Source organism: Narcine bancroftii, chromosome 13 (genome assembly GCF_036971445.1).
Source record: "Narcine bancroftii isolate sNarBan1 chromosome 13, sNarBan1.hap1, whole genome shotgun sequence".
In the NCBI taxonomy this organism is placed as follows: domain Eukaryota; kingdom Metazoa; phylum Chordata; class Chondrichthyes; order Torpediniformes; family Narcinidae; genus Narcine; species Narcine bancroftii.
Genome location: NC_091481.1, coordinates 79,285,490 through 79,310,365, shown reverse-complemented (window position 1 = coordinate 79,310,365; position 24,876 = coordinate 79,285,490). Strand labels below are relative to the sequence as shown.

The window sequence follows — 24,876 nt, the reverse complement described above, 5'->3', positions numbered from 1 at the left end:
AGGGGAATCCTGGGAGGCAACAGGAATGTGGGGGAGACTGGGCCACATGGAAAATTATTGGAGATCGCCCCGTGAGTCTGCATAAACCCAATGGGTGAAATGGCTTCCTGGGCGGTGAGGTAGGCCGGGAATTGCAGTAACTTTGGGGGGAAGAATTCTCAATGGGCTGGGAGGTCCAAGGGCTCAGTAGAGCTCCCTCTGAAATGTCCTCCTGCCTTCCAGGGTACGACTTCCCAGCGGTGCTACAGTGGTTTGCGGAGAGGGTCGACCGCATCATCCTCCTGTTCGACGCACACAAGCTGGAGATCTCCGACGAGTTCTCGGAAGCCATTCGTGCTCTGAAGGGCCACGAGGACAAGATCCGGGTGGTGCTGAACAAGGCTGATCAGGTGGACACACAGCAGTTGATGAGGGTCTACGGCGCCCTGATGTGGTCCCTCGGCAAGGTCATCAACACCCCTGAGGTGCTGCGGGTCTACATCGGCTCCTTCTGGTCCGAGCCCCTCCTGATTTGTGGCAACCGGAAGCTCTTCGAGCTGGAGGAACAGGATCTCTTCCAAGATCTCCAGAACCTGCCCAGGAATGCTGCCCTGAGGAAGCTGAATGACCTGGTGAAAAGGGCAAGGCTTGTGAGGGTGAGCAGACAAGTATATGGTACAGGGGTGTGGACGGGTGGGAAGGACGGAGGGAGGGGCATTGTGTTACAAGCCCAGAGGACCCCAAAACCCAGCAGCAATAGATATTCATCAAGACAAATGGTCACTTAAACAAAAGTTGCTTTCAATTATCTTTAAACATGAAAACAGAATCAAACTTTAACTTATCACTATTGTCTTAACTAACCTAACTTAACCCCTTCTAATTCTAAGCACATGTGTATGTAATGTGTGTGTAAGTTCAGAAAAGTTCTTTAGTTCACCATCCAATCTCACTTCTCATTCCTCCAAGTTCACTGGTTGCAGGCAATTCTTAGACTGTGCACAGAATTTAACATTTGTAAAGTTCTCCAGGCTTTGGTACTTGAAAGTTAAATGGTTACCGCTCAGGAAGATTCTTGTCGGTTTTCAGAAAGAAATTTGTTGAACACTGGACACCCACAACTGATTCCTTGTAACCAGCCACTTCAGTGCCTTGCTGAAGAAACTTGCTCCATCAGGGTTCTCCAGATGATCACCTCTTTCTTTCAGGTCACCACAGAGTTCCTTTTTGTTTCTCTTATTTCAAGTGAAACTTTAGACAACCTGTCCTCTCCTCTTCCATGAACCACAAGGGCTTTGACCAGGCTGAACTAAGCACCCACAACCCATCTTCCAAATGGGGTTTTCCACAAGCTTGCCAGCTTGTCCTGTTCCAGTCCCAGTTCTGATGCTGGCTGTAACACTGCAGAACTGATCTCTGTCTGTCTCTCTGTCTCTCTCTGTCTCTCAGAGAAAAACCTGCTTTGACTCTATCTGCTTGCAAAACCACATGACCCTCACAACAGCAAGTTCTCCTCCAGATAGAATGCAGCTCCGACAAGTTATTACATCTGTTGCCTTTTTGTAAACAACAATCCATTAGTGAAGCCTCTTGGGCACTCTCCAAAACTTTTGCAAAGGCTCTGGGGCCGACATGTCTTGCATGAGCCGAGCTCAAGTATTTTAAATAAGATCTGTTTTGAAGTGTTTGTAAACCTGCCCCAATTTATCTCCCCAAAAAAATCTATATACTGTCACAATTTTCATCTGAAATTAAGATGGCACGGTTCCAGCAACTGGAATTAGAATCCAGGCCTGTCTGAGGAATTTGTATGTTCTCCCTGTGTCTGTGTTGGTTTCTTCCAGCTGCTCCAGTTTCCTCCCACCATTCAAAACATTCCGAGGGTTGTTGGTTAATTGGGTGGCACGGGCTCCTGGGCCGGAAGGGCCTGTAACCGTGCAGTATGCCTCTCCACACCATCTCTGGCTGGGTTCACCTCAGCCGTGTTTACAAGGTGTAGCACAAATTCAACCTTGACCTGCCTGAGCAGAGCTCCCACCTCAGCTCCCGTAGGATTCCTCCTCGTCCTGATCACACCCTCTAGCCACCTGCTGGAGCATCCCCAGTTCGATCCTGACCTTCAGTGCTGTCTGAGTGGAGTTCTCCTGTTCTCCCCTGTGACACGTCCCTGAGGGGAAGGTGTTAATTGGCAACTGTACCTCCCCCTCCCACATCAGGGTATAGGTGACGAGTAGAATCTGGGGGGAGTAAATGGGATAGTGGGGAGAATAACATGGGATCAGTGCAGGGTCGATGGAGACGAGTGCTTGATGAACAGCATGGAATCAATGAGCTGAAGATATTCTTTGATGACTTCAACTTCAAGTATCTTCCTCCCCACCCCCCCCCCCCCCCCCCCACCACCGGACACTTGAGGACCACCCGCCACACTCCTGTTCAGCTCTGTGGGTGTGGGATCCGCCAGGTTCACTGCTTCAGCTACAGACCCTAATCTCTTCAGGTGACGGTGTGGCATTTTGTTACATTGGGGAGCTACGTCAGTGCAAACCGTTGTTGTTGAGTGGTCCAAGGATCTACTGTCCATCCCCCTGGGCAGAAACACCCTTGGAACTGACCCAGGGTTTGGTGATGCTCTTCTCTGAGGACAGGTCTCAGTTACGGAGTTGGGAATAAAGCGCTTTGGATGGGGAATTTCTGGGGAAGCACCCTCCACCATCAGACTCCTCAATGACAAACTCAATCAGGGACTCGTTTAAGGACTCTTACTTGTGCATTTAATTGATTTTTTCCTCTCTTTCTATTGCACAGTCAGTTTGTTTACATTTTGGGGCGGGATGGTTGGCGCAACACTTATACAGCGTTAGCGATTGGGACTGGGGTTCGAATCCCGCATTGTCTGTAAGGAGTTTGTACATTCTCCCCTTGTCTGTCTGGATTTTCCCCGGGTCCTCCCACCATTCGAAATGTACGATTAATTGGGCGGCACGGACTTTGGCCTGAAATGGCCTGTAAACTGTGCTGTAAATTAAATAAAATAAAAAATGACATTAAGTAGTAATTCTGCCTCACCCGCAGGAAAAAGAATTTCAGGGTCGTATGTGTTGTCATGTACGTACTCTGACAATAAATCTGAAGGGAAAAAGTCTACCATCAACTCAGGAGATGCCAAATTTCTTGACCAATGGGACTGCTATGGATACATTCAGCTCCCTCTGCCATCCATCCATTTGCGACCACACCCTCCCTCCAAAGAGCTTTGATCTAATCTTTTCCCCAAACCCACCCTCCCCCGATTTCCACGCAGAGCTGAAACCTGCTCCCTCAGCCACCCAGGAACGAAGCTGTCCCTTGGGACTGTGCCCGGGAATAGTTTGCCAGAGGGTCCTGATGTGCTGAGATAGTTGGCGCTCGCTGCCCCTGTCTCAGAGTCGAGACCTCGGGCCCCAGCTGTGGCTCAGAGACTGCCTCAGCCACGGTTAGGTCTTACCTGCGACTCGGTGTAACTGGAGTTTGTGTCAAGATGCTTCATTGCACCCACGGAGACAACGTAGCCAGACTCCGAGGCAGGAGAGCAAGAGGTGCGGTCAAAGAGCAAGGCTTTCAAGGAAAAAGATGCAGAGAGGGTTAAATTTCAATTTTACACAGCACAGTAACAGGCCATTTCAGGTCACAAGCCTGTACCTCCCAATTTACAACCTACACCTACACCTCCCCCAATACGTTTTGAAGGATGGGAGGAAACCGGAGCCCCCAGAGAAAACCCACGCAGACACGAGGTGAATGTACAAACTCCTTACAGACAGTGCGGGATTCGATCCCTGGTCCCAATCACTGGTGCTCTAAAGGCGTTGGCACTAACCGCTACGCCAACCGTGCCACCCCTGGAGAATGCGGGCATCGATCCCGCTACCCCTTGCATGCTAAGCAAGTGCTCTACCATTTGAACTAATGCAATCCAGTTTTCCACTGAGGTTAAGAGAGATTATAAATGAGAAGACATGGGTTAAAGGTGAAAGGCGAAAAGTTTAAAGGAAGAACAACTTTAAAGGGAGTGTGGAACGAGTTGCCACCTGAAATGGTCAATGTGAGCTCTATTTTAACATTTATGAAGAATTTTGACAGGTACATGGATGGAAGGGGTTTGGAAGGGTTATGGACTGGGTGCCAGTCAGTGGGACTAGGCAGAATAATGGTTCAGCACAGACTAGATGGGCCTGTTTCTGTGCTGTAGTATGAGATGGTTCTATGGTTCTGAAGTGGGAAGAGCAAATGATTGGAATTTCCATATTTCCTCTCTGCACAGGCCATTCAGCCCTTCATCTGTTCTAGCCCACAGGGGAATCCTATCCCCACAATTAATTTCCTATGGATTCTCCCCACATTCCCATCAACTCCTACCGGATTCTACTTCTCACCTACACTCTTAAGACCATTTACCATTGGTCAGTTAACCTACCAACCAGCATGTCTTTGGGATGCGAGAGGAAACTGTCCCGGGGGGGGGGGGTGGGGGGAGACGTGCAAACTCCATGCAGACAGCACTAGAGGTCATGATCGACCTGGGTCACTGGACCTGTGAGAGGAGCTGCACCACCCAGGAACTGCTGGGATCCCAGAGGGCTGAACGGGGAGCCGAGGGAGAGCAGAGAGCTGCAGAAAGTTGGGGAAATAAAGATGTGGATCTTCGAACAGGGGGGTGGGGCAGGGTGTCAGTGATCCAGGAACTGATGTAGCTCAGGATTCTGGCCAGAGATCAGTGGGAACACATGCTGGGATTTACTGGGATATCAACGAGGGACCTCGTTTAATTAAGCAAGGAGAGAAAATCTCGTCTCCCATTCACAGAATGAACTATTTTACTCACCACTGACACTCGAGACCTCTGTGGTATCTGTGCATACACAAATCGAGAGGATGCTGCTTGAAGTCGGATTCTCCACTGCCCCAGTGTGCAGCCAACACAAACATATCTTTATCCTGATGAGGATGTGTTTATTTGTGTCAACCATGGGGATCTATCACACAGAATCTGTTTCAGTGATATTCCTTCCTCCGGGATCCACAGGTAAGGTATTTCTCTCCAGGGGACCATCCAGTGGAAGCAGAGAATGATCCTGGTGTTTGGAAAAGATCAAAATATGTGTCTGAACAACTTTGCCGACATCCTAGTTATTCAAGGTGAACTTTGTTATCAACCAGAACCAAAGCCTCAGGATTCCTTTTAAAAAGGGTTTCAAGGATATTTTTTGTTTCTGTTTGTTTCCACGTTTTTGACCCTCCTCATCCGGACGTGTCTATTCTAGGCTCCTGCCACCCCTCCTCTGCCTCGCAGCCAAGAGCTGTTTGTAAAGGCATGCTAAGATGGCTGTTCAGGAAGTTCGCAGGTGTTCACCCACTATTTGCAGCCAGTAAATTGGCGGTTCAGCGAACTGGTTCAAAATAGCATTTTTGCCGTCCCACATGGCCAAATGTTAACTGGTTTTCCATACCCTTTTACACTCACTACCTGGCATCCCGAGCAAAGGGGCACCTGTACTCCAGCGGTGACATCCAGCATAACCCCCATCCTGTTCTCACTGGGCTAACTGGAACGCAGATTCAAAATGAATCTTTGTACCTTGCCCCTTCCCCCCTGTACCTCGCCCCTTCCTTCTGTACCTCACACCTTCCCTCTCTACCTCACCCCTTCCCCTGTACCTCACCTCTTCCCTCTGTACCTCACCCCTCCCCTCTACCTCACCCCTTCCCCCTGTACCTCACCCTTCTCTATCTGACTCTCTCTCTCTCTCTCTCTCTCTCTCAGTGTCTCCCTTTCACACTACCGATTACATATGGGTTGAACCGGGTAATTTACCTGGTCCGTTCCTGTTATCGCAGGCTGTGAAAGGGCCCAAATCCTGGCAGGGCGAGTTAAATTCATCCGGGCTCTGACACTTGGTGGGGGCAACAGTCGGAAACTGGCCGAGTTAACTCACCAGTCACCTTGCAGAGATGTGAAAGCACAATCTGCTCTCACATGGTTGCCACAGGAGGCGGGACACCCCCCCCCCCCCACCCCAATGCCGAGTTGACAATTAACCAGTAAATCATGGAGCAGTAGGAAAGACTCCCAAGTACAGCATCCCCTGTAAGTTTCCCTCTTCTGAGGAGGGTTGGCTGTGAGAAAGGAGCTAGAAATCTCTCTCTCTTTTTCTTTTACGCTGGATAACTTTCAGCTCCACCTGTCATGCTGGCGTACAGCCGCTCGGTCAGAGCAGTGTGCTGGTGACAATCGGACCCCAAGGCAATTCTGTGTGCTTCATCTGCCCAGGTCCAGGGACTAACGAAAGGAAAACCACACACGAGGCCGAGAGCGGGGGAGGAGACTGTTGGGCGAAATCCAACTGCAGTTCAATCTCCCTTGACCCTCCTTGGGGCCTGGGAGAATGGAAGGGATTAATAGACTTCCAAGCACCTTGCCAAGGTTAGCAAACCCATCGGGGTGCTCCTGGACCCAGGATCATTTCAGCCCACGAGTCTGTACCGGGGCTGTAGGTTAATTGGGCAGCACAGACTTGTGGGCTGTATGTCTAAATGAAAAATTAAAAGGTTGGCTGCCCCTCCAGCACCAGCTGACAACTACACAATTGTTTTTTTCCCAATATAACAGGGACCCCACCCTCTGTTCTATTTCTAGTCTGTGGCCTCAGGTCTGTCTCGCGGTATGTTCCAGAACAGCTGACTGTACACACACTGGAAACAATTACTCTGGCCTTCCCTGTCTTCCTTTACACTTGCATCCTGTGACAATCGTCCTCAGGGTGTGACTGGCTAAACTATTATTTTGGGTCCAGGAAACCTCTTGAGTGCAGCATTACCCTTTCTTGGCTGAACTGCCTACGGACAAGGCCACAAAGATTAGCAAAGTGGAGGTTTCCAGGCTTGGCGTAATCGGAATGGGGCCATGCTCCCGAAAATTAGTTATTGTAGCCACCCCCACCCAACCCCAGCACTAGTGTCACGCAGTTTCGCCTCCACGCGCATTTGTCTGCTACGGAGGGAGGGGGAAGTGTGATGGTGCCACACAGAGTAGGATCGTGGCAGGTATGGCTCCCACTCCCCCCTTACTCTCAGTGAGTGTTCGAATGTCAGTTCGTGCCCCCTCCCACCCCACTGTGGTTTCCCTAATGCCCCCCCCACCCCCCACCGATTAGACTTGTTTTGACGTCGACTCTGCAGGCGACACAACCTGCAGGAAAGGTGACAACCTATTTGCACAAAGGTGGATCCTGGAATCGTGGCCATACAGAAACAGGCCCTTTGGCCCATCCTGTCCACTCCAAGCACGTGAGACGAGAATGCCAGCAGACGCTGAGTTCGCAGTTAACGGACTGGGGAAACTCAGCAGGTCTCGCAGTATCTGTAGGAGGCAACGGTGCACAACCAATGTTCTGGGCCTTAGCCCTTGGTCAAGATGTGAGCCAAAAGCAGGAAGGCACCCAAATAAAGAAGCTGGGGGAAGTGGGGGGGGGGGAGGGGGGAAAAAGGGGCAGGGGGTGGAGCACAGGCTGACAGAGGTTGGGAGGGCAGGAGGAAAAAACCTGAACTGATCGGCGGGGGAGAGGAGGGGTGGCTCTGTGAAGGCAGAACTGGAGGGAAGCAGGAGGAAACATCAGGAACATAGAACACTACAGCACAGTACAGGACCTTCAGCCCTCGATGTTGTGCTGACCCACATATCCCTACTAAACCCTTCCTACCCTATAACTCTCTAGTTTTCCTTTAACCATGTACCTGTCTAAGGGTCTCTTAAATGCCCCTATTGTTCCAACCTCCACCACCATCCCTGGCAAGGCATTCCAGGCACCCACAACTCTGTTTAAAAAAAATCTCCATAAACTTAACTCCCCTAACTTTGTACAGATGTCCTCCTGCTTGGGAAGCGGGCATTTGCTGTCCACCCTGTCTATGCCTCTCATAATCATGTAGACCTTGATCAATTCTACTCTCGTCCTTCTTTGCTCCAAAGGGAAAAGTCCCAGCTCTGCTATTCTTGTCTCATAAGACTTGTTTTCCAATCCAGGAACATCCTGCTAACTCTCCTCTGCCCCCTCTCCATGGCTTTCACATCCTTCCTATAATGAGGTGACTATAAGTATAGTTGGAAGTGAAGGGGAGAGATGGTTGGGGGTCTAACAGAAACCGGAGGTCAATACCATCCAGTTGGAGGGTGCCCAGATGGAAGATGGGGTGTTGTTCCTCCAGTTTGCAGGTGGTCTCAGTCTGGCAGTGCATGTGACCATGGACGGACATGTCAGCAAGGAACGGGGCGGGGGGGGGGGGGGGAATGGGACCACCCAAATTAAACTAAACTGCCTTCATCTGATGCAATATACACGTGTCTACCTTAAGCTGTAGTTGCGAGGCATGGGAAGAGGGAACGGGATGAAGGGATTGGATTGATGGAGTCAGTGTTAGACAAATGAGTTGAATGTTCTTTTGCATTGCAACAAACTCAGAGAGCCAACCTGCTCTGTGCTCGTCTCTGGGCTGGGAACATCTTGGCTCAGATCTGCAGACCAGAGGCTGATGTTAACTTTAAAGGTAAACACACTGAAATGCCAGAGGAACTCAGTATCTATCGGAGACAAAGATACATCGCCAACATTTCGGGCCTGAACCCTTCTTCAAGGAAAAATCAGAAGCAGGATATATCAGAAAGTCTCAGAATTCAAACCACGGAGGAGGAATCCAGATCAGCGTTTCCCAAACTTTTTCTTTCCACTCACCTACCACCTTAAGCAATCCCTTACTAATCACAAATACCTATGGCATAGGGATTGCTTAAGGTGGTAGGTGGGTGGAAATAAAAAGTTTAAAAACCACTGTTTTAATCATCCCTAATGGACTCATTATGTGCACGGTTTCATCGCTCCAAAGGAAATGGGCCAATGGCAATTTTTCTCAAGCAAAATATTTCAGACACAATTGGGTCCAGAGCACTGATTCTCAATCTTCCCTTCCCATTCACATCCCACCTTTCCAATCACAGAGCACCGATGGCATTGGGATTGCCTAAGGTGGGATGTGAGTGGAAAGAAAAGGTTTGGGAAACCCTGATTTTGGTAAACAAAAGGTATTACTTGGATGTGGTAAGGGTAGAATTTGTCATGTCTATGCAAAAGGCATTGGGATTGCCTAAGGTGGGATGTGAGTGGAAAGAAAAGGTTTGGGAAACCCTGATCTCGGTAAACAAAAGGTATTAATTGGATGTGATAAAGGTAGAATTTGTCATGTCTGTGCAAAAGGAGACAGGCAATGGAGAGACGACACGGGGAGAAGGGGGTTGGTTTCAACGAAGGCCAGAGAAGTCGTTATTAATGCCAATTTGTGGGTGGTCTCAGTCTGGCAGTTCATGAGACCATGGACAGACATGTCAGCAAGGGAATGGGATGGGGAATTGAAATGGGTGGCCATTGGGAGTTCCATGCTATTGCAGCGGAGGGAGCTCAGGGCTGAAATGTCTCCTATAGATGCTGAAAAGTCCGGCTGAGTTCCTCCAGCATTTTGGCGCGTTTATAACAATCACTGTGTCTGCAGCCTATCGTGTTAACTTTATTCCCGTTCCATGATTCCGGAAGGATTTGGGCTTTGTGGTGGGATACATCAGCAGGAGGATCTGGCGTCAATGGCATGGGGGAGGGTGGTGTGCCACATATAAGGGCAGAAGCGCAGGAAGCTCCAGCGTTTCCAACGGTGGTGGAGTGTCACAGCCCTCAGAATGGACTCACTCCTGTCAGTCCCTGGAGTGACGCAAATCTCGCTCACCTCCCCCAGAAGCAGGTCCTCGAACTCAGTGTGAAATGGAAACAGGAGAGGTTTACTTGTAACATAAATAAACTGTTTCCTCACACCATGCAACCTTTATTCTTTAAAGGGCAAAATGCAATCCGACATTGTTTGGCAAGATTTTGCATTTAAGATCTTCCTTTCCAAGGACTGTAATTACTTTGGGTTGAATTCAGGGAGATCTTATCTGGTTTTGTTTTAGGGAAGCATTTCAAAATGGCACCTTCTCAAGGGGAATTAAGAATGGGCAATTCAATGCTGGCTCAGTGTGGGAAGCCCACACCCCTCTTAATGAGAAGAAAAGATTTGCTTCTTTAATAGATTTTCGGAGTTCGAATCGCTTCCGCTGATTTTGCTTCACTTGCCCATCTTGTAAGAGGCCAATTAGCCCTTCATGTAGTTGGGGAAGAGATGCGGGAGTATTAGAGCCAGCGCCACCAGGCTGAGGAACAGCTTTTTCCCATGGGCACTGAGAACGCTGAAAGACCAAAGGAACCGCTTCACACTAACCGTCCGAGACCCTCATATTGATGAAACAATATTTATTTATTTGTATAGATGAATTCTTGTTCTGCATATGTAGAGTTTGTACGTGTGTTATGTCTGGTGGTGTGTCTGGGTGTTTTTGCACCGAGCACCGGAGAACGCTGTTTCGTCGGGTTGCAGAGACCTGAACTTGACATAGTGCCCAGAGAGGAAGACTGAGAGAGGGTGGAGAGGACGGCAGTCAGCCTGGAGGGTGCTAGGCGGTGACTGGGTTGGAGGGAGGAGAAGAGGATCAGTGAGCATGGATGGTGAGTCGAAGGAAGGGAGAGGGATGGAATTGGGAGGGTGGTAATCAGCGGTAAGCCACTAATTAGACTCAGTTCATAGGGAACAGATCAGATTGGCCATGATCTTCATGAATGGGAGAGAAACGTGAGACTAATTGGCCTACTTCTTCCCGCATTGTACATCGTAACCAAGAAATAGGAGCAGGAGTTGACCATTCAGCCCATCGAGCCTGCTCTGCCCTTCAATGGTTGATCTGATGATAGGCTCATCTCCACCTACCTGCCTTTTCCCCATATCCCTTAATTTCCTTACTATGTAAAAATCTACCCAACCTTGTCTTAAACAGCTCACGATACTGTCATGTCCCCTCTCAGGTCACCCTCTCCAAATCTCCTCCACCCTCCAATCTCGTCAATGTTATTTGTTCCACCATTATTGGCCGTGCCATCAGTGTCCTGGGTCCTGAGCTCTGATATTTCCTCCCTGAACTTCTCTGCTTCTCTCTCATTTACTAATTCACACCTTAAACCTCCCCCTTTCATGAGGAATTTCAGTCCTAGATTATGGAATCTCCCACAATTTAAACCTTATTGAGTGAAAGGGGAAAAGGGTTAGCACAACGGCTTTACAGCGTCAATATTCGGGACCTGGGTTCAAATCCGGCACTGTTTGTACATTCTCCCCGTGTCTGCATGAGCTTTCTCCGGGGGCTCCAGTTTCCTCCCTCCCTTCAAAGACATATCAGGGTTTAGGTTAATGGGTGTAAATTGGGCAGCACAGACTTGTGGGATTGAAATGTATGCCTAATTTTTTGTTAATTAAATTTTTTAAAAGTTTAGGAGGAACGTGAGGGGAACTTCTTCACACAGAGAGTGGTGGGAGAGTGGAGTGAGCGGGCTTAGTTTTAACATTGAAGAATTTGGACAGATACATGGATGGGAGAGGTATGCAGGTCAGTGGGACTAGGCAAAAAAATTGGTTCAGCACAGACTAGAAGGGCCAAAGGGGCTTGATTCTGCACTGTAATGTTCTATTCATCTTCTAAGTGATATCAATGAAGACTAACCCACACCTCCTTTTTTGACCAAAAAACCATGTGTATTCCATATATATCTAGATATATATATTTATTTTTATGTCGACTCCCCCTCTATTTTTGTCCTTACCACCCGCCCTTTCAAGCTCCTTATGTCTCGGCTACTAACCCTCCCCTCAGCCACCCGCCCACTGGAGCTCCTGACTCCCCAATCGACGCCCACCAGAGCTCTCGACGACCTGACTGCAGATCCTCACCCTGACTACCCTCCCATCAGAACTCCCAACGCTCCAAACGCCGCCAATCAGAGCTCTCGTCGTCCCGACCGCAGATCCTCGCTCCGACTGCTCTCCCACCCGAGCACCTGATGCTCTGACTGACACCCACCGGATCTCTTGACGTTCCGACTGCCGAGGCTCACCCCATCCGCCTGCCCATCAGAGCTTCCACCCAGATTCCGGCCATCCAAGCTCCTGATGCCTCGAACGATACAGGTATTTACCAAAATTTGACCCAAAAAATCTCACCGATTACCCGACTAGATATGGTATGTCCATTAAAGCTGTCCAGTGACGTCTCTCAGGCCAGCCTCCCTCCCTCCAGTGTATGACCCTAAACAACTCCCTGCATGGGCTCATCCAGAGCTTTGAACAAGCCATATCCAAATCCCACTGACTCCATGGAAGACGAAACAGTTGCAAGTGCAGGGAGCTGCTTGTTCCTTGGGCTTTGTTGTTGAGGCTTTAATTGAGCTGCAGTGTTCACAGATCTTCAGATCTCTGACATTTTTGTTCAGTTGCCAGGAATATAATCCAAGACAAGTTTGGACTTCCCTTCAAGGGAAGACTGCTTTGACTCACAGGCACTCACAGACCACAAACAAGTCAATGCTTCAATGCAGAACACTGGTAAACAGTAATCAGTTTGAGCCAGGGGTGGGTCACTCCAAGGGTAATGTGCACATCCCTTTGATCAGGATGTGAACATTTCCAGGGGCATTACTGAGGGAGGGTCTCATTGTGTGAGTGGCTGAGAAGATGGAGCAAAATATATGATTTAAACTGTAGGAATGGGATTTGAATCGAAAGGAGGTTTTGTGTGTGGTGTGGGAGTACGAGGGCAGCTTTCTTGTACAGAAGAAGTCTGCTGCTTGTGAGTAAGGCTCTGGTGTCAGATGGAGTTCAATCCGGAAAAGTGTGAGGTGATGTATTTTGGAAGGTCAAACCTGAAGGCTAAGTACAGGGTTAATGGTTGAAAACTGAACAGTGTGGAAGAACAGAAGGACCTTGGGGTCCAGATCCATACATCCGTCAAGGTTACCATGCAGATAGGATAGTTAAGAAGGCCAATGGGATACTGGGCTTAATTAGTCGTAGACTGAGTTCAAGAGTTGAGAGGTCATGTTGCAACTGTTCATTACTTCATTACTTAGAGTAATGTGTTCAGTTCTGGTTACAGGAAGGATGTGTAAGCTATGGAGAGGGTGCAGAGGAGATTTACCAGGATGTTACCTGGATTGGAAAATAAGTCTTACAAGACAAGGTTAGCAGAACTGGGAGATTTCTCTTTGGAGCTAAGAAGGATGAGAGGTCTACAAGATTCTGAGAGGCTTTATAAGGTAGGCAGCCTTTTTTCCAGGGCGGGAGTAGCAAACACTAGAAGACATCTGTGCAAAACGAAGGGAGTCAAATGTAGGGGAGACGTCAGGGAGTCGTGGATGCTTGGAATGCATTGCCAGAGGTGGTAATGGAGGGTGGAACAATAGGGGGATTTAAAAGGCTCCAGACAGGCAATAGATGAAAGAAAAATAGAGGGTTACGAGGCAAGAACTTTCTTTTTGGGGTAGGAATGTTGTTGTTGTAGTTCATCCTTCGTAGTCAAAGATGACCATGCCTTCAAAATCAAATGGGAGATTGGTGGCTATGGGTCCGGAGGTGACTGGTGAGGTCAATCCGGGCCCTGAAGGCTTGCCCACATGTGCGGCACAAGTGGGTAGGTGCTGTTGTGGCAGAGGATGCTGCTCAGGCCTTGCACACAGCACGCCTCGGTGATGCGCCTGACTTCAGCTGCACGGGCTCCTCTGTTGGTCTTGCTGCGCCAAGCTTAGGTTGGCACAACATCGAGGGCCGAAGGGCCTGTACTGTGCTGTAATGCTCCATGTTTTAAAGAGGCTTCAGAACTTGGAAGTACAAATTGTGCTTCAGAATGCACTAGGCTCGTAACTAGGAGTTCCCTTGTTACGGAGCCGGGAGGTTTATATGACCCCGCTTCTTGATCTATGCCCATGGGCTGCCACTGAGCACTGTGCCACATGCCAGCTCCTGAAACCACCAGCCCTCGAGCTGAGGGATGTTATCTGGCTTCACGCTTTGCAGTTCAGTCCTTCATCAGTTTTTCAGCTGCTCGACGGGTGTACTTTGAATGCACCTTGATTTTGCTGCATTGGTGAAGTATTTACTGTTGTGGTGTCACCAGGGTTGGTGTCACCCAGGGCGGTAACTCATGGTGTCACCCCCCACCCCTCCCCCCCCCCCATGGACCTTCTCCTGTACCAGACCATACAGAATCCTTAGTAATGTCTTCTGTACTAATGCTACTTGTAATTCCTGTCTATCACTGAATGTAACGGCAATAGTAGTGAGATAAACAACTAGCAAAATTAAAATGACACCTTTAAATTACATGTGCATAGCCTAAATATATTTTCATTTGCGTCATTTCATGTGGTTAAATTGAAAATTCGGTAAGAAAACAAAAAGTTATTCATCACACATTTCGGCCCACGAGTCCGTGCCGTCCAATTTACTTGCACCTCTGGTACGTTTTGAATGGTGGGAGGATACTGGAGCTCCCAGGGAAACCCACGCAGACACGGGGAGAATGCCTTACAGACAGCATGGGATTCAAAACCCGCTCCCAATCGCTGGTGCTGTAAAGGCATTGCGCTAACCGCTAAGCCACTGTGCCATCCGTAATTATGCAAAATTGCCGTAAGGCAGACAAAGATTTGCATCGGCAAAAATTGCCCGGTATCCTATATAGAGAAAGAGAAGCAAACGAGAGTCCCTTCAGAGCCACCAAGTGTCCATGGATTCGCCTCCAGTGCTCCCACAGCCTCACAGAATTCAGTCCCAACTATCAGCAAGCCGAACTCCAGATCCAAACCTCCAGCACAATCAGGAAGCCTTCAGCGCCCGAGGCCCTTCGCGAGACCCTCCCATCTTCGGCACCTTCTTGCATTCTGCTTCCAATACCTGGTACCCCTTCAGCCAGTCTCCAGCAGTCTGCTGCCAGTCCCTTGACTGCAGTCGCCAGCAGCCCTCAGCCTGCATGGGTTCCTCGCCTCGAGTCTCCAGTAGCCCCTGCTACCTGTGTGCTCTTCAGCCGTAAAGCCCCTTGCTGGCCCGCCACTGTGGTCACCACCCCATAGAGTGGTCTTATCTGCTTCCCCTTCTCAAACGGGAGGGGTGGTCTCCCCATTTTTCAGTGCCCTGCGCCAGTCCCCTGCTTCCCCGAAGTCGGGAACTCAAGGCTGTCTCCAGCACAGGCTCTGCCATCTCGGGCCCCAACCCCGCGGTTGCAGAATTGGCCATTTAAAGCCTGTACGTAGCTGTTGGTAGGACTTGGCAGTAGGATCTCATGGGGGGAGCACAGTGAATCTGCTACCCACACCTCTCAGGGCCACACCAGCGGCAGTGCTGCCGCGAGAGGGCCACCAATTTTGTTTTCATTCTATGGGAAATTGACTCTGCTGGTCTATGGAGGTCAGTCTGCTCACCTTGTACAGGTGGAAGCATCCTCTCAGGTACGTGGGAAGTGGGCACGTGTGCGGCGTTGAAGAAGCCGGTGGATAACAGTGGCATGTCCCCCTCTCTCCCTCTCTCCAGGTCCATGCCTACATCATGAGCTATCTGAAGAAGGAAATGCCTTCCGTGTTTGGGAAAGAAAATAAGAAAAAACAGCTAATTACCAAACTGGGACAAATCTTCACCAAGATCCAGTTGGAACATCATATCTCTCCTGGAGATTTTCCAGACTGCACAAAAATGCAGGTCAGTGCAGTCGCGCCACAGCAAAGGATTTGATGTCCTCCGTTGACTGCCCTCCACCCATTCTCTGTTTTAATCCCCAGCCCCATCTAGTCGTACATGGAATAGTGAGGACATTTGGTTCATTAAATCTGTGCTGGCCCAGGGACAACTATTGTAGTGTCCACTTCATCATTATTTCTAATGCCCCCCTTTCAAGAGTTCCCACTGTCCCTTCTGACTCCAGTCACCTCAGTGGCTGTGCGAAACTTTGGGAAAGGCGGGAGAGAAACGGCTCTGTCTATAAGATATAGGAGCAGAAATAGGCCATTCAGCCCACCAAATTTCCCCCGCCATTTAATCAAGAGCTGATCCATTACCCCACTCAGCCCCATCCCCCATAATCTTTGATGCCCTGGCTAATCAAGAACCTATCAATCTCACCCTTAAATGACCCGGCCTCCATAACCGCTTGTGGCAACAAATTCCACCCTCTGGCTGAAGAAATTCCTCGGCTTCTCTGTTTTAAGCGGACATCCTTCAAGCCTGAAGCTGTGCCCTCTTGTCCTTGACTCTCCCACCGCGGGAAACAACTTTTCTACTTCTACTCTGTCCATGCCTTTCAACATTCCAAATGTTTAAATGATCCCCTCTATCCATCAAAGACAGGCCAAGAGCTGTCAAACGTTCCTCATATGTTCCTGGGATCATCCTAGTGAACCTCCTCTGAACCCTCTCCAATATCAGCATTTACTTTCTTAAATGAGGAGCCTAAAACTGCCCACAATACTCCAAGTGAGGTCTCACCAGGGCCTTATAAAGCCTCAACATCACCTCCTTGCTCTTGCATTCTATTCCCCTTGAAATGAATGCCAGCATGGCATTTGCCTTCTTTAACACAATCTCAACATGCAAGTTTACCTTCAGGCCGTCCTGCTCGAAGACTCCCAGGTCCCTTTGCTTCTGGGTATTTTCAATTTTCTTCCCATTTAAAAAAATAGTCACCCGTTTATTTCTCTCAAAGCGTAGCTGAGATCCGTGTGCGGGATTCAAGACGGAGTTCGCTGCAGGCTCCAGTGCCAGGTTATCCAGACCTGGTCTATCTTCTGGCATGGTCTTCTCTCCCAGGGCTTCCTTCTGGAAGCCGCTGCCAAATTTGCTTTCAGCTCATCCTAAATTTCAGCATCTTCCCTCCAACTCAATCCACCTCCTCTGGTCACTAATACTCCTGACACCTTATTTTCTTGATTCAAACCTTTTCTGATTTAGCGCTCCTTTGTTACAACTCCCCTTCACCATCCCTCCTCTGAGGAGAACAAGCCCAGTTTCTCCACAGACCTGAGGTTCCTCATCTGAGCATGGGAATGGACCATTGCCTCTGCACTGCCTCCACTCTGATCACGTTGTCAGAGTGGGCTCTCTCTCTCCCCCGAAGGCACTGAATCCTTGCACAGAGACAGTCCCTCCACTTTGTCTGTCCCAGAGCACCTTCTCTGGATTATTCAGACCACGACGCCCAACCATGACCTTTGCTTGTAATTTTTCCGCTGGAGTCCTTGATGTCTCCAGCCTCCTGAGAATTCCCTCCTTGAACTTCACATTAGATTGTAAGAATATTTATTTATTCCTGTTCCAGGATATGACAAGACCAATATTTACTGGCCATTCCTACAAGAAGGAGCAGATCATTTGGCTTTACCTCACTACGGTGATGGCCAACCTTCTATCTTGGTGCCATTACCTGCACTAACCCCAAATCTCCTCCTTCCCTTCATCTCTGAACATCTTTCGTTCTCTGTCTTAAATACCCAGAGACTTCAGCAGCCCCTTTGTGTAGAGAATTCAGGTTGAGGTTAGTGCCATCTAATTGCACAAGTACAACCCGACGAAACAGCATTCTCCAGACCTCAGTGCAAAGCACAACCAGACGTAATGCAAGTGAAACTCGAAAGTCTGCAGGCACCATGTTGGAGAAACTCAGCTGGTCAAACAGTGTAAGCCTGCCCACATTTTGTCCATACCTTGATGAAGGGCTCAAGCCCGAAACATTGGTTATCTTTGCTGAGTGTCCCCAGCACTGGATTTTCTTCAGATGTAAAACATATCCATATGCAGGGCAAGTATTCATATATGAAAATAAATGTTCCTTTGTGAAAATAAGAGTCTCAGATGGTTAGTATGAGAATTCCGAAGGTTCACCACCCTTCAGATAGAAGTATCGTAAGGCAAACTTCTTCAGGGTAGGCGTCCCTTTGCACTCCCTGTTCTCCGAGTCCACCCCGCTCTCCTGTCCAGAGGTCTCTTGGACAAAGTATCTGTCTCGTGCCCTCCTGTTTGTTGGTGCCACTTGCTACAGGCTCTCCGTGAAGCAGGCCGGAACTGTTACTCTGCACAGGCGCCCAGTTGCTTTCTAAAGGGTCTGGTGCTGTGGCTCACGGTCATGGGCTGTGACTGACCCAACCCATGTTCTCTACCACCTCCCCCCCCGCAGGAGCAGCTGATGGTCCACGATTTCACCAAGTTCCCGCCTCTCAAGCCCAAGATGATGGAAGCACTGGACGACATGCTGACTTACGAGATTGCCAAGCTGATGCCCCTGGTGAGGCAGGAGGAGCTGGAGATGCCAGAGCAGATGGTGCATGGCGGAGCGTTCGATGGCACCTCCAATGGGCCCTTCATAGAGGGGATTTGCGATGGGGCCTATGAGTCAGAGGACGGTGAGGAATGGGTGGTCACGAAAGACAAGCCAAAGTACGACGAGATCTTCTACAACCTGGCACCGACAGATGGAAAGATCAACGGTGTCAAGGCCAAGAACTGGATGATAACCACCAAGCTGCCAAACTCCGTCCTGGGAAAGATCTGGAAGCTCTCCGACGTCGATAAGGACGGGATGTTGGATGACGAGGAATTTGCCCTGGCCAGCCATCTCATCGAGGTCAAATTGGAAGGCCATGGGTTGCCCACCGAGTTGCCAGGTTACCTAGTCCCGCCATCCAAGCGGAGGCAGGTGGGATCGGCTGAGTAGCAACTGCGGAGGAAGTGGGGGTCCTCCGCTCGATGAGTGCGTTACTGATTGCTATAGTCTCTATTGTGGAGACAGGAGGGCTGAAGGGAAGGGGGGGAGGTGATTGGCCTCTGTGGCAACGGGGTGGTTGATAAATTAATCCTCATTTGTTATGAAATGATGCTGATCCCCAGCCTCCATCTCTCCCTTTGCGAAGTTACACATTGTTGCTTAAAACCCTTTCACTCATCAATTGAAGTGCGAAGACTTTGGTACAAGGTGGGTGACGGGGTTGAAGATGCCCTTCCCCATCCCCCACCCCTCCCCCCTCTCCCCTAGACCACCTCGTGTTTCCCCAAATCTTGCCCGGTCACGTCTTTGATACGTTTGCGTAGCGGTTAGTGCAATGCTGTTACAGCGCCAGTGACCAAGGCCAGGTTTTGAATCCCGCGTTGTCTGCAAGGAGTTTGTACATTCCCCCCATGTCTGTGTGGGTTTCCTCTGACCGTTCAAAATGTACCGGGGGGTCGTAGGCCAATCGGGTGTAATTGAGCGGCACGGACTTGTGGGCCGAAAGGGCCTGTTAACGTGCTGCATGTCTAAATTTTTTTTAAAAAAGTTCTTCCACGCATTTCCCGGGAGCTGTTCAGAATGCGTCCTAGTCCTGACTCACCCTGTGTAGGTCAGGCCCTCGGCTACCCAAATCCCCCTGAGAGGTGTTCACCAACCAAAGAACCCCCCTGTCTCGGCCTCCAATGACCCAGAGAGACTTGGCTTCCCGAGGGCCCAGTGATCCTCGTTCTGTGCGATGTCAGCCTTCCCCTCCCCCCACCCCCCCCCCCCCCACACCGGTTCCACTAAAGCTTGAAGTAGGGACCAAGGAAATGCTGAAAGTGAAATGGAAAATGCTCAGGTATCTGAGCAACCAAAGTTAGAGTGGTCTTCCTCTCTCTAGCAAAGGCCCATCAACCTGATCTTCCCTCCACAGATGCTGTCTGACCTGTTGAGCCTCCCCAGCATTTTCTGTTTTATTCTTATTAACTGTTTCATAACTGCTAAGAATTGAACTTTCCTCCCTGCCTCCTTTGTTCAAGGGTCTGCCTGACCCTTGCTTGCAGTCTGCCCTGATGCCAAGGGTCAGTGCCCTTGTTCTTTTCCCCATCTCCCCCTGCTTTGACCCTCCCCTCGATGCAGTTAGTGCAGAGTAAATTCCTCCCAAGCATTCAGCCTTTAAGTGCCACGACATGTTGATGTAGATAAACACATCATGGAGATTTCACACAGTTATATTCCTTTTTTTTGTAATGTCTGTCCTTGTATTTTTCTCTGCATGGGGACTTTAAGAATTCACACAGCTGGCTTTGGGTTGAGCGCTCAGGATGAAGAGTTGGACCGTGCCCTACAGGTGAATGTGTTGTGAACTGCACCTCTGATACCTCACACCTAATCTTCCAAAGCGCGAGGTCATAAGGCTCACCCTCCCAGTGGCCCGAGGTCACAAGATCTACGAGCAGAAGTAGGCCCACTGAGGTGCACCAAGCCAGTGCGTCCTTCTGGTCACCGGTGCGCAGAACATTGCTTTGAGTCAGGATCAGAATTTATTGTCACAAACATGTCATAAAATGTGTTGCTTTGCAGCAGCGTCGCCGTGTAAATATCGATGGCATTTCAAAATAAATAAATAAGCCAAGAAAATAGGAGAGTACGAGGCAGTGTCTGTGGTTCATCGTCCATTCAAGAATCAGATGGCAGAGGGGAAGGCGCTGTCCTTGTGCCGCTGGGTGCTCGTCTTCAGGCAGCGTGAAGAGGGCGTGACCTGGATGGTGGGGGGTCCTTGAGAATAGAGGCTGCCTTCTTAAGACACCGCCTCACATTGATGTCCTCGATGAAGAGAAGAGTGGTGTCCATGATATCGCAGGCTGAGTTAACCACTCGCTGGAGATTATTTTTCCTGTCCTGTGCACTGGCACCTCCATTCCAGACAGTGATTTCTGAATTCCTTGGAACTCCTCCCAGTAATTGGAAGAGATGGGTTCCATTTGTCTGCCCCTTGGCCTCGCTCCCTCTTCATTCCACTCCTCTTCTGGCTGCGCGTAGGGTTGTGCTGTGCACTCCCCGGGTGTGCATTGGGTCTGCTGATTGGCAAGTGGAAACGCTCACCACCCATGGATCAGCTTCATTTGGACCAGCCTCCCATTCCGCTGTCCCCTCCTGAGCCACCATTGGTTGCCTGATACCCCAGTCCTCAAAATGCTCCACCACCATTGGTTTTCATTTAAAAAAAAATATTTTTATTGGTATTTAAAGTATGAACAATTCAATGGATCAATTGTGCAATGTGCTACAAAATTAGAAAAAAAGATTACATATATGATCATAATTAAGAAATCCAGAGCACATTCTTAATACTGAAATAAAACAACTAAAGGAAACTCAAAAAAAGGAAAGGAAAAAAAATTAAAAATGCCTTCCTTTTAGCAAGGTTGAAAATTGACATATATGCAGGGCTGCAGGAGCTCACCGAGTGGCTCCAGGCACCTCAGGAGGCTGCTCATGGGGGCGGCTCCAGGCACCTCCTGGGGGCGGCTCCGGGCACTACATGGGGGCGGCTCCAGGCACCTCATTGTCCCCATTTTGGGTGAGCTCTGGCACCTAAACAATTACCACTACACCCCTGGAGAGGAACAATGCAGCCTCAAGATCCCTGAACAACACTAAATCTTAAGATTATGACAGAAGTCCGTAAATGAGCCCCATGTCTTTTGGAACGTAATATTTGAATCCTTGATGCTGGCCCGCCCCTTGCTGAATGTACCTGTGGCTCCTTCCCCCTTGATTTCCCTAATAAAGATGGCCACGCCATAACCCCTCCCCCAGAACAAGCTCAGGTCTCTGGACAGCAACGTGAGACGTGTTTCCTATTTATGGTAATAAAAGCTTATCAGTCAGGTAACTTCTGAAGTTATTTGATAGTGCGTCAATAGTGTATCTAATTTTTTTTAAATTTAAGCAAGACCTAATATCATTTGGCCATGGTGCATGTGTAGGTGGGGTATTATCTTTCCATTTCATCTTAATTATATGTCTGGCCATCAACGAAGTAAAAGATAACATTTGGCTCTGAGCGGAAGTCAATAATCCTCTTGAAATATTCCAAAAAGAGCAATTAAAGGGCAAGGTTACAATTTTAAATTTAGAATCGCCGATAATGTTTGAAAATCTTCATTCCTGGGCAGAGTCCAGAACACGTGAACTAAAGAGGCCTTACCTGTTTTACATTTGTCACATAAAGGATTCCTATCTGAATAAAAATGGGACAGTTTAACTTTAGACATATGTGCTCTGTGGACCACTTTAAATTGTAGCAAACAATGTCATTTAATTTTGGACCTAGTTTTATTAAATGGATTAAGTTAGTATTTTTATGTCCTACCATTGGTTTTTCATATATGTTACCCAAGCCCAGTGGTTCTCAACCTTTTTCTTTCTACTCAAATACCATTTTAAGTAATCCCTATGTGATTAGTAAGGGATTGTTTAAGGTGGGATGTGGGTGGAAAGAAAACCACTTTTTAATCATCGCTCATCGACTCGTTACGTGCACGGTTTCAGAACTCCAAAGGACAATTTTTCTCAAGCAAAATATTTCAGTAACATTTGGCTCCAGGCACCTCAGGAGGCTGCTCATGGGAGCGGCTCCAGGCACCTCCTGGGGGTGGCTCAATGGTGGGTCAGGAGGGGACAGCGGAATGGTCTAGAGCAGTGATTCTCAAACCTTCCCTTCCCACCCACATCCCACCTTAAGCAACCCCTTACTAATCACAGAGCACCGATGGCACAGGGATTACTTAGAGTGGGATGTGAGTGGAAAGAGAAAGGTTGAGAACCACCGCCCTGGGCAATTAGAAACCTGGCTACTTTCTTCATCACCCAATTGGACAACACTCATCCTTTTTTGCTGTTATTTGTTTCCCAACTCTATTTTAATTAGTAATATTCAAATTAAATTTTTTTATATAAATCTTTCAAGAACCCAATAAATGTCATAGCCCTAAACTGCGATTGATCCTCAAACGATAGAAATCATATCCAGACTAACCTCTACAACTCCTTTTGGTCCATGACCCTGCAGTTCACACCCCTCCAAGACTCCCGTCCAGCTACCTGTTAAATGCTGTGTGGATTCCTACCTCCGACCACCTTTTCCCCCACCATCCTGGATAGTAAGAATCCTCCCCTCTCATCTGCCACCAAACTTACATTAAACCCTCTGTCTTCCTGGAATTTGAAGTGCCAACTCTTAGCGAGCTGGCAGATTTAGATGAAGGTGGTGCTATGGCCATCTTTGAAAGGGGAGTCGAGTGCAAGAAGAATTATGGACAAAAGAACTGCTTGATTTGTTAGGGACCTCGAATGGTTTATCTTCTAATCAGTAAGATATATATTTTCACCAAGCAATGGTTGATATTTCACTCACTCTGCACAGACTTGCTCGTCTTTCTTGTCTTACATAGACTCTATTCATTTGTTTGTTCTGACTGGATCCGATGGATAATTTTATTTCGATGTATGACATCTCTTTTATGTAATTTGAGACTGAAATAAAGCAAGCTGTGTCCAGCCACACTCGTCTCACATTCCTTTTTCGGTTCCCTGCTAGCATTGAGCTCCATTTTCCCAAGTGTTGGAAGTTCTCCGCCTTGTCCCGACCCTCAGAACAAGTATGAATGGGACGTCATTGCGATGTTATCTGAGTATCTGCATTTCTTTTTATTTGGGAGGAGGGCCGGGGGTGGGGGGGGGTGTCATAATCATCTGCCCCTGCCTTAACCTGAGATGCTGGAAGTTGAGCATGGACATGCAGTCCAACGGGCAGCTCAGTGGTGGAGTTCGCACCAAGCCAGGGGCCAGGTTTCATCTTGACCTATGTAAGAACATAAGTAGCAGCGGGAGTCGGCCATCCGGTCTGTCGAGCCTGTTCCGTCATTCAGTGATCTGACTTTAGCCTCATATCCACCTACCTGACTTTCCCCCATATTCCCTTAATTCCCCAACTATGTAAAAATCTATCCAACCTTGTCTTAAATATATTTACTGAAGTCACCTCCACTGCTTCAATGGGCAGTGTAGCCTTCAGATTTCAGATTTATTGTCAGAGTACATACATGGCATCACGTACAACCTTGAGATTCTTTTTCCTGTGGGTGAGGCAGAATTACCACTTACTGGCAATGCAAAAAAAAAACTGACTCAACATACACCCATGAAACAAACTGACTGTGCAATACAAGGAGGAAAAAAAATGAATAAAGTCCAAAAGTAAGAGCCCTTAAACGAGTCCCTGACTGAGTTTGTGGTTGAGGAGTCTGATGGTGGAGGGGGTACAGCTGTTCCTGAACCTGGGGTGGGTCCGAGTCATGTGGCACCGATACCTCTTTCCTGATGGCAGCAGCGAGAACAGAGTGTGTGCTGGGTGGTGTGGATCCTTGATGATCGCGGCTGCTCTCCGACGGCAACGTTGCCTGTAGATGTTCTCAATGGTGTGGAGGGTTTTGCCTGGGCTGTGTCCACTACATTTTGTGGGGCTTTCCACTCAGGGGTATTGGTGTCCCCGTACCAGACCGAGATGCAGCCGGTCAGCACATTTTCCCCCACTCATATGTAGAAAATTGCCAGGGTTTCTGGTGCCGTACCAACCCTCCGCAAACTCCTGAGGACGTAGAGGGGCTGACACGCTTTCTTTACGATGCCATTAGCATGTTAAGTCCGGGAAAGGTCTTCCGAGATAGTGACTTACAAAAACTTAAATGTGGTCACCCTCTTTACCTCTAAACCCGCAATGATCACTGGATTGTAGACCTCTGGTTTTCCCTTCCTGAAATCAACAATCAGCTCCAGTGATATTGAGTGCGAGGTTATTGTTAGTGCACCATTCAGCCAAGTTTTCAATCTCCCTCCTGTATGCAGACTCATCGCCCCTTTTATACAACCCACTATGCGAATTTGCAGGTGGTGGTGTTGTGGTTTCGAGTCACCTGGTCGTAGGTGTATAATGAGTAGAGCAGGGAGCTAAGAATGTAGCCCGGTGGCGGTCTAGTACTGATGGAGATTGTAGAGCAGACGTTCTTACTAATCCTCACTGATCGTGGTCTGGAGGTGAAGAAATCCACGACCAATTACACGGGGGGGGGGTGTTGAGTCCCAGGTCTTGGAGTTTGCTGATC

The 24,876-nt window shown here is 48.7% G+C and overlaps 1 protein-coding gene and 1 long non-coding RNA gene across 2 annotated transcripts in view; one reads left to right on the top strand and one right to left on the bottom strand.

Annotated features, from left to right (window-relative positions):
- LOC138748246 (EH domain-containing protein 2-like) overlaps positions 1-23,276 on the top strand; it is a 46,238-nt gene extending 22,962 nt beyond the window's left edge. The window contains exons 3-5 of the mRNA XM_069908082.1: positions 223-635; positions 15,505-15,669; positions 18,137-23,276. Of these exons, the coding sequence (XP_069764183.1) occupies positions 223-635; positions 15,505-15,669; positions 18,137-18,673 (1,115 nt within the window). The 3' untranslated portion in view covers positions 18,674-23,276. The remainder of the gene's footprint in view (positions 1-222; positions 636-15,504; positions 15,670-18,136) is intronic.
- LOC138748247 (uncharacterized) overlaps positions 3,479-24,876 on the bottom strand; it is a 29,136-nt gene continuing 7,738 nt past the window's right edge. Inside the window, exons 2-3 of the long non-coding RNA XR_011347902.1 lie at positions 4,844-5,093; positions 3,479-3,576 (exon numbers count right to left, since the gene is read on the bottom strand). This is a non-coding gene — a long non-coding RNA (uncharacterized lncRNA). The remainder of the gene's footprint in view (positions 3,577-4,843; positions 5,094-24,876) is intronic.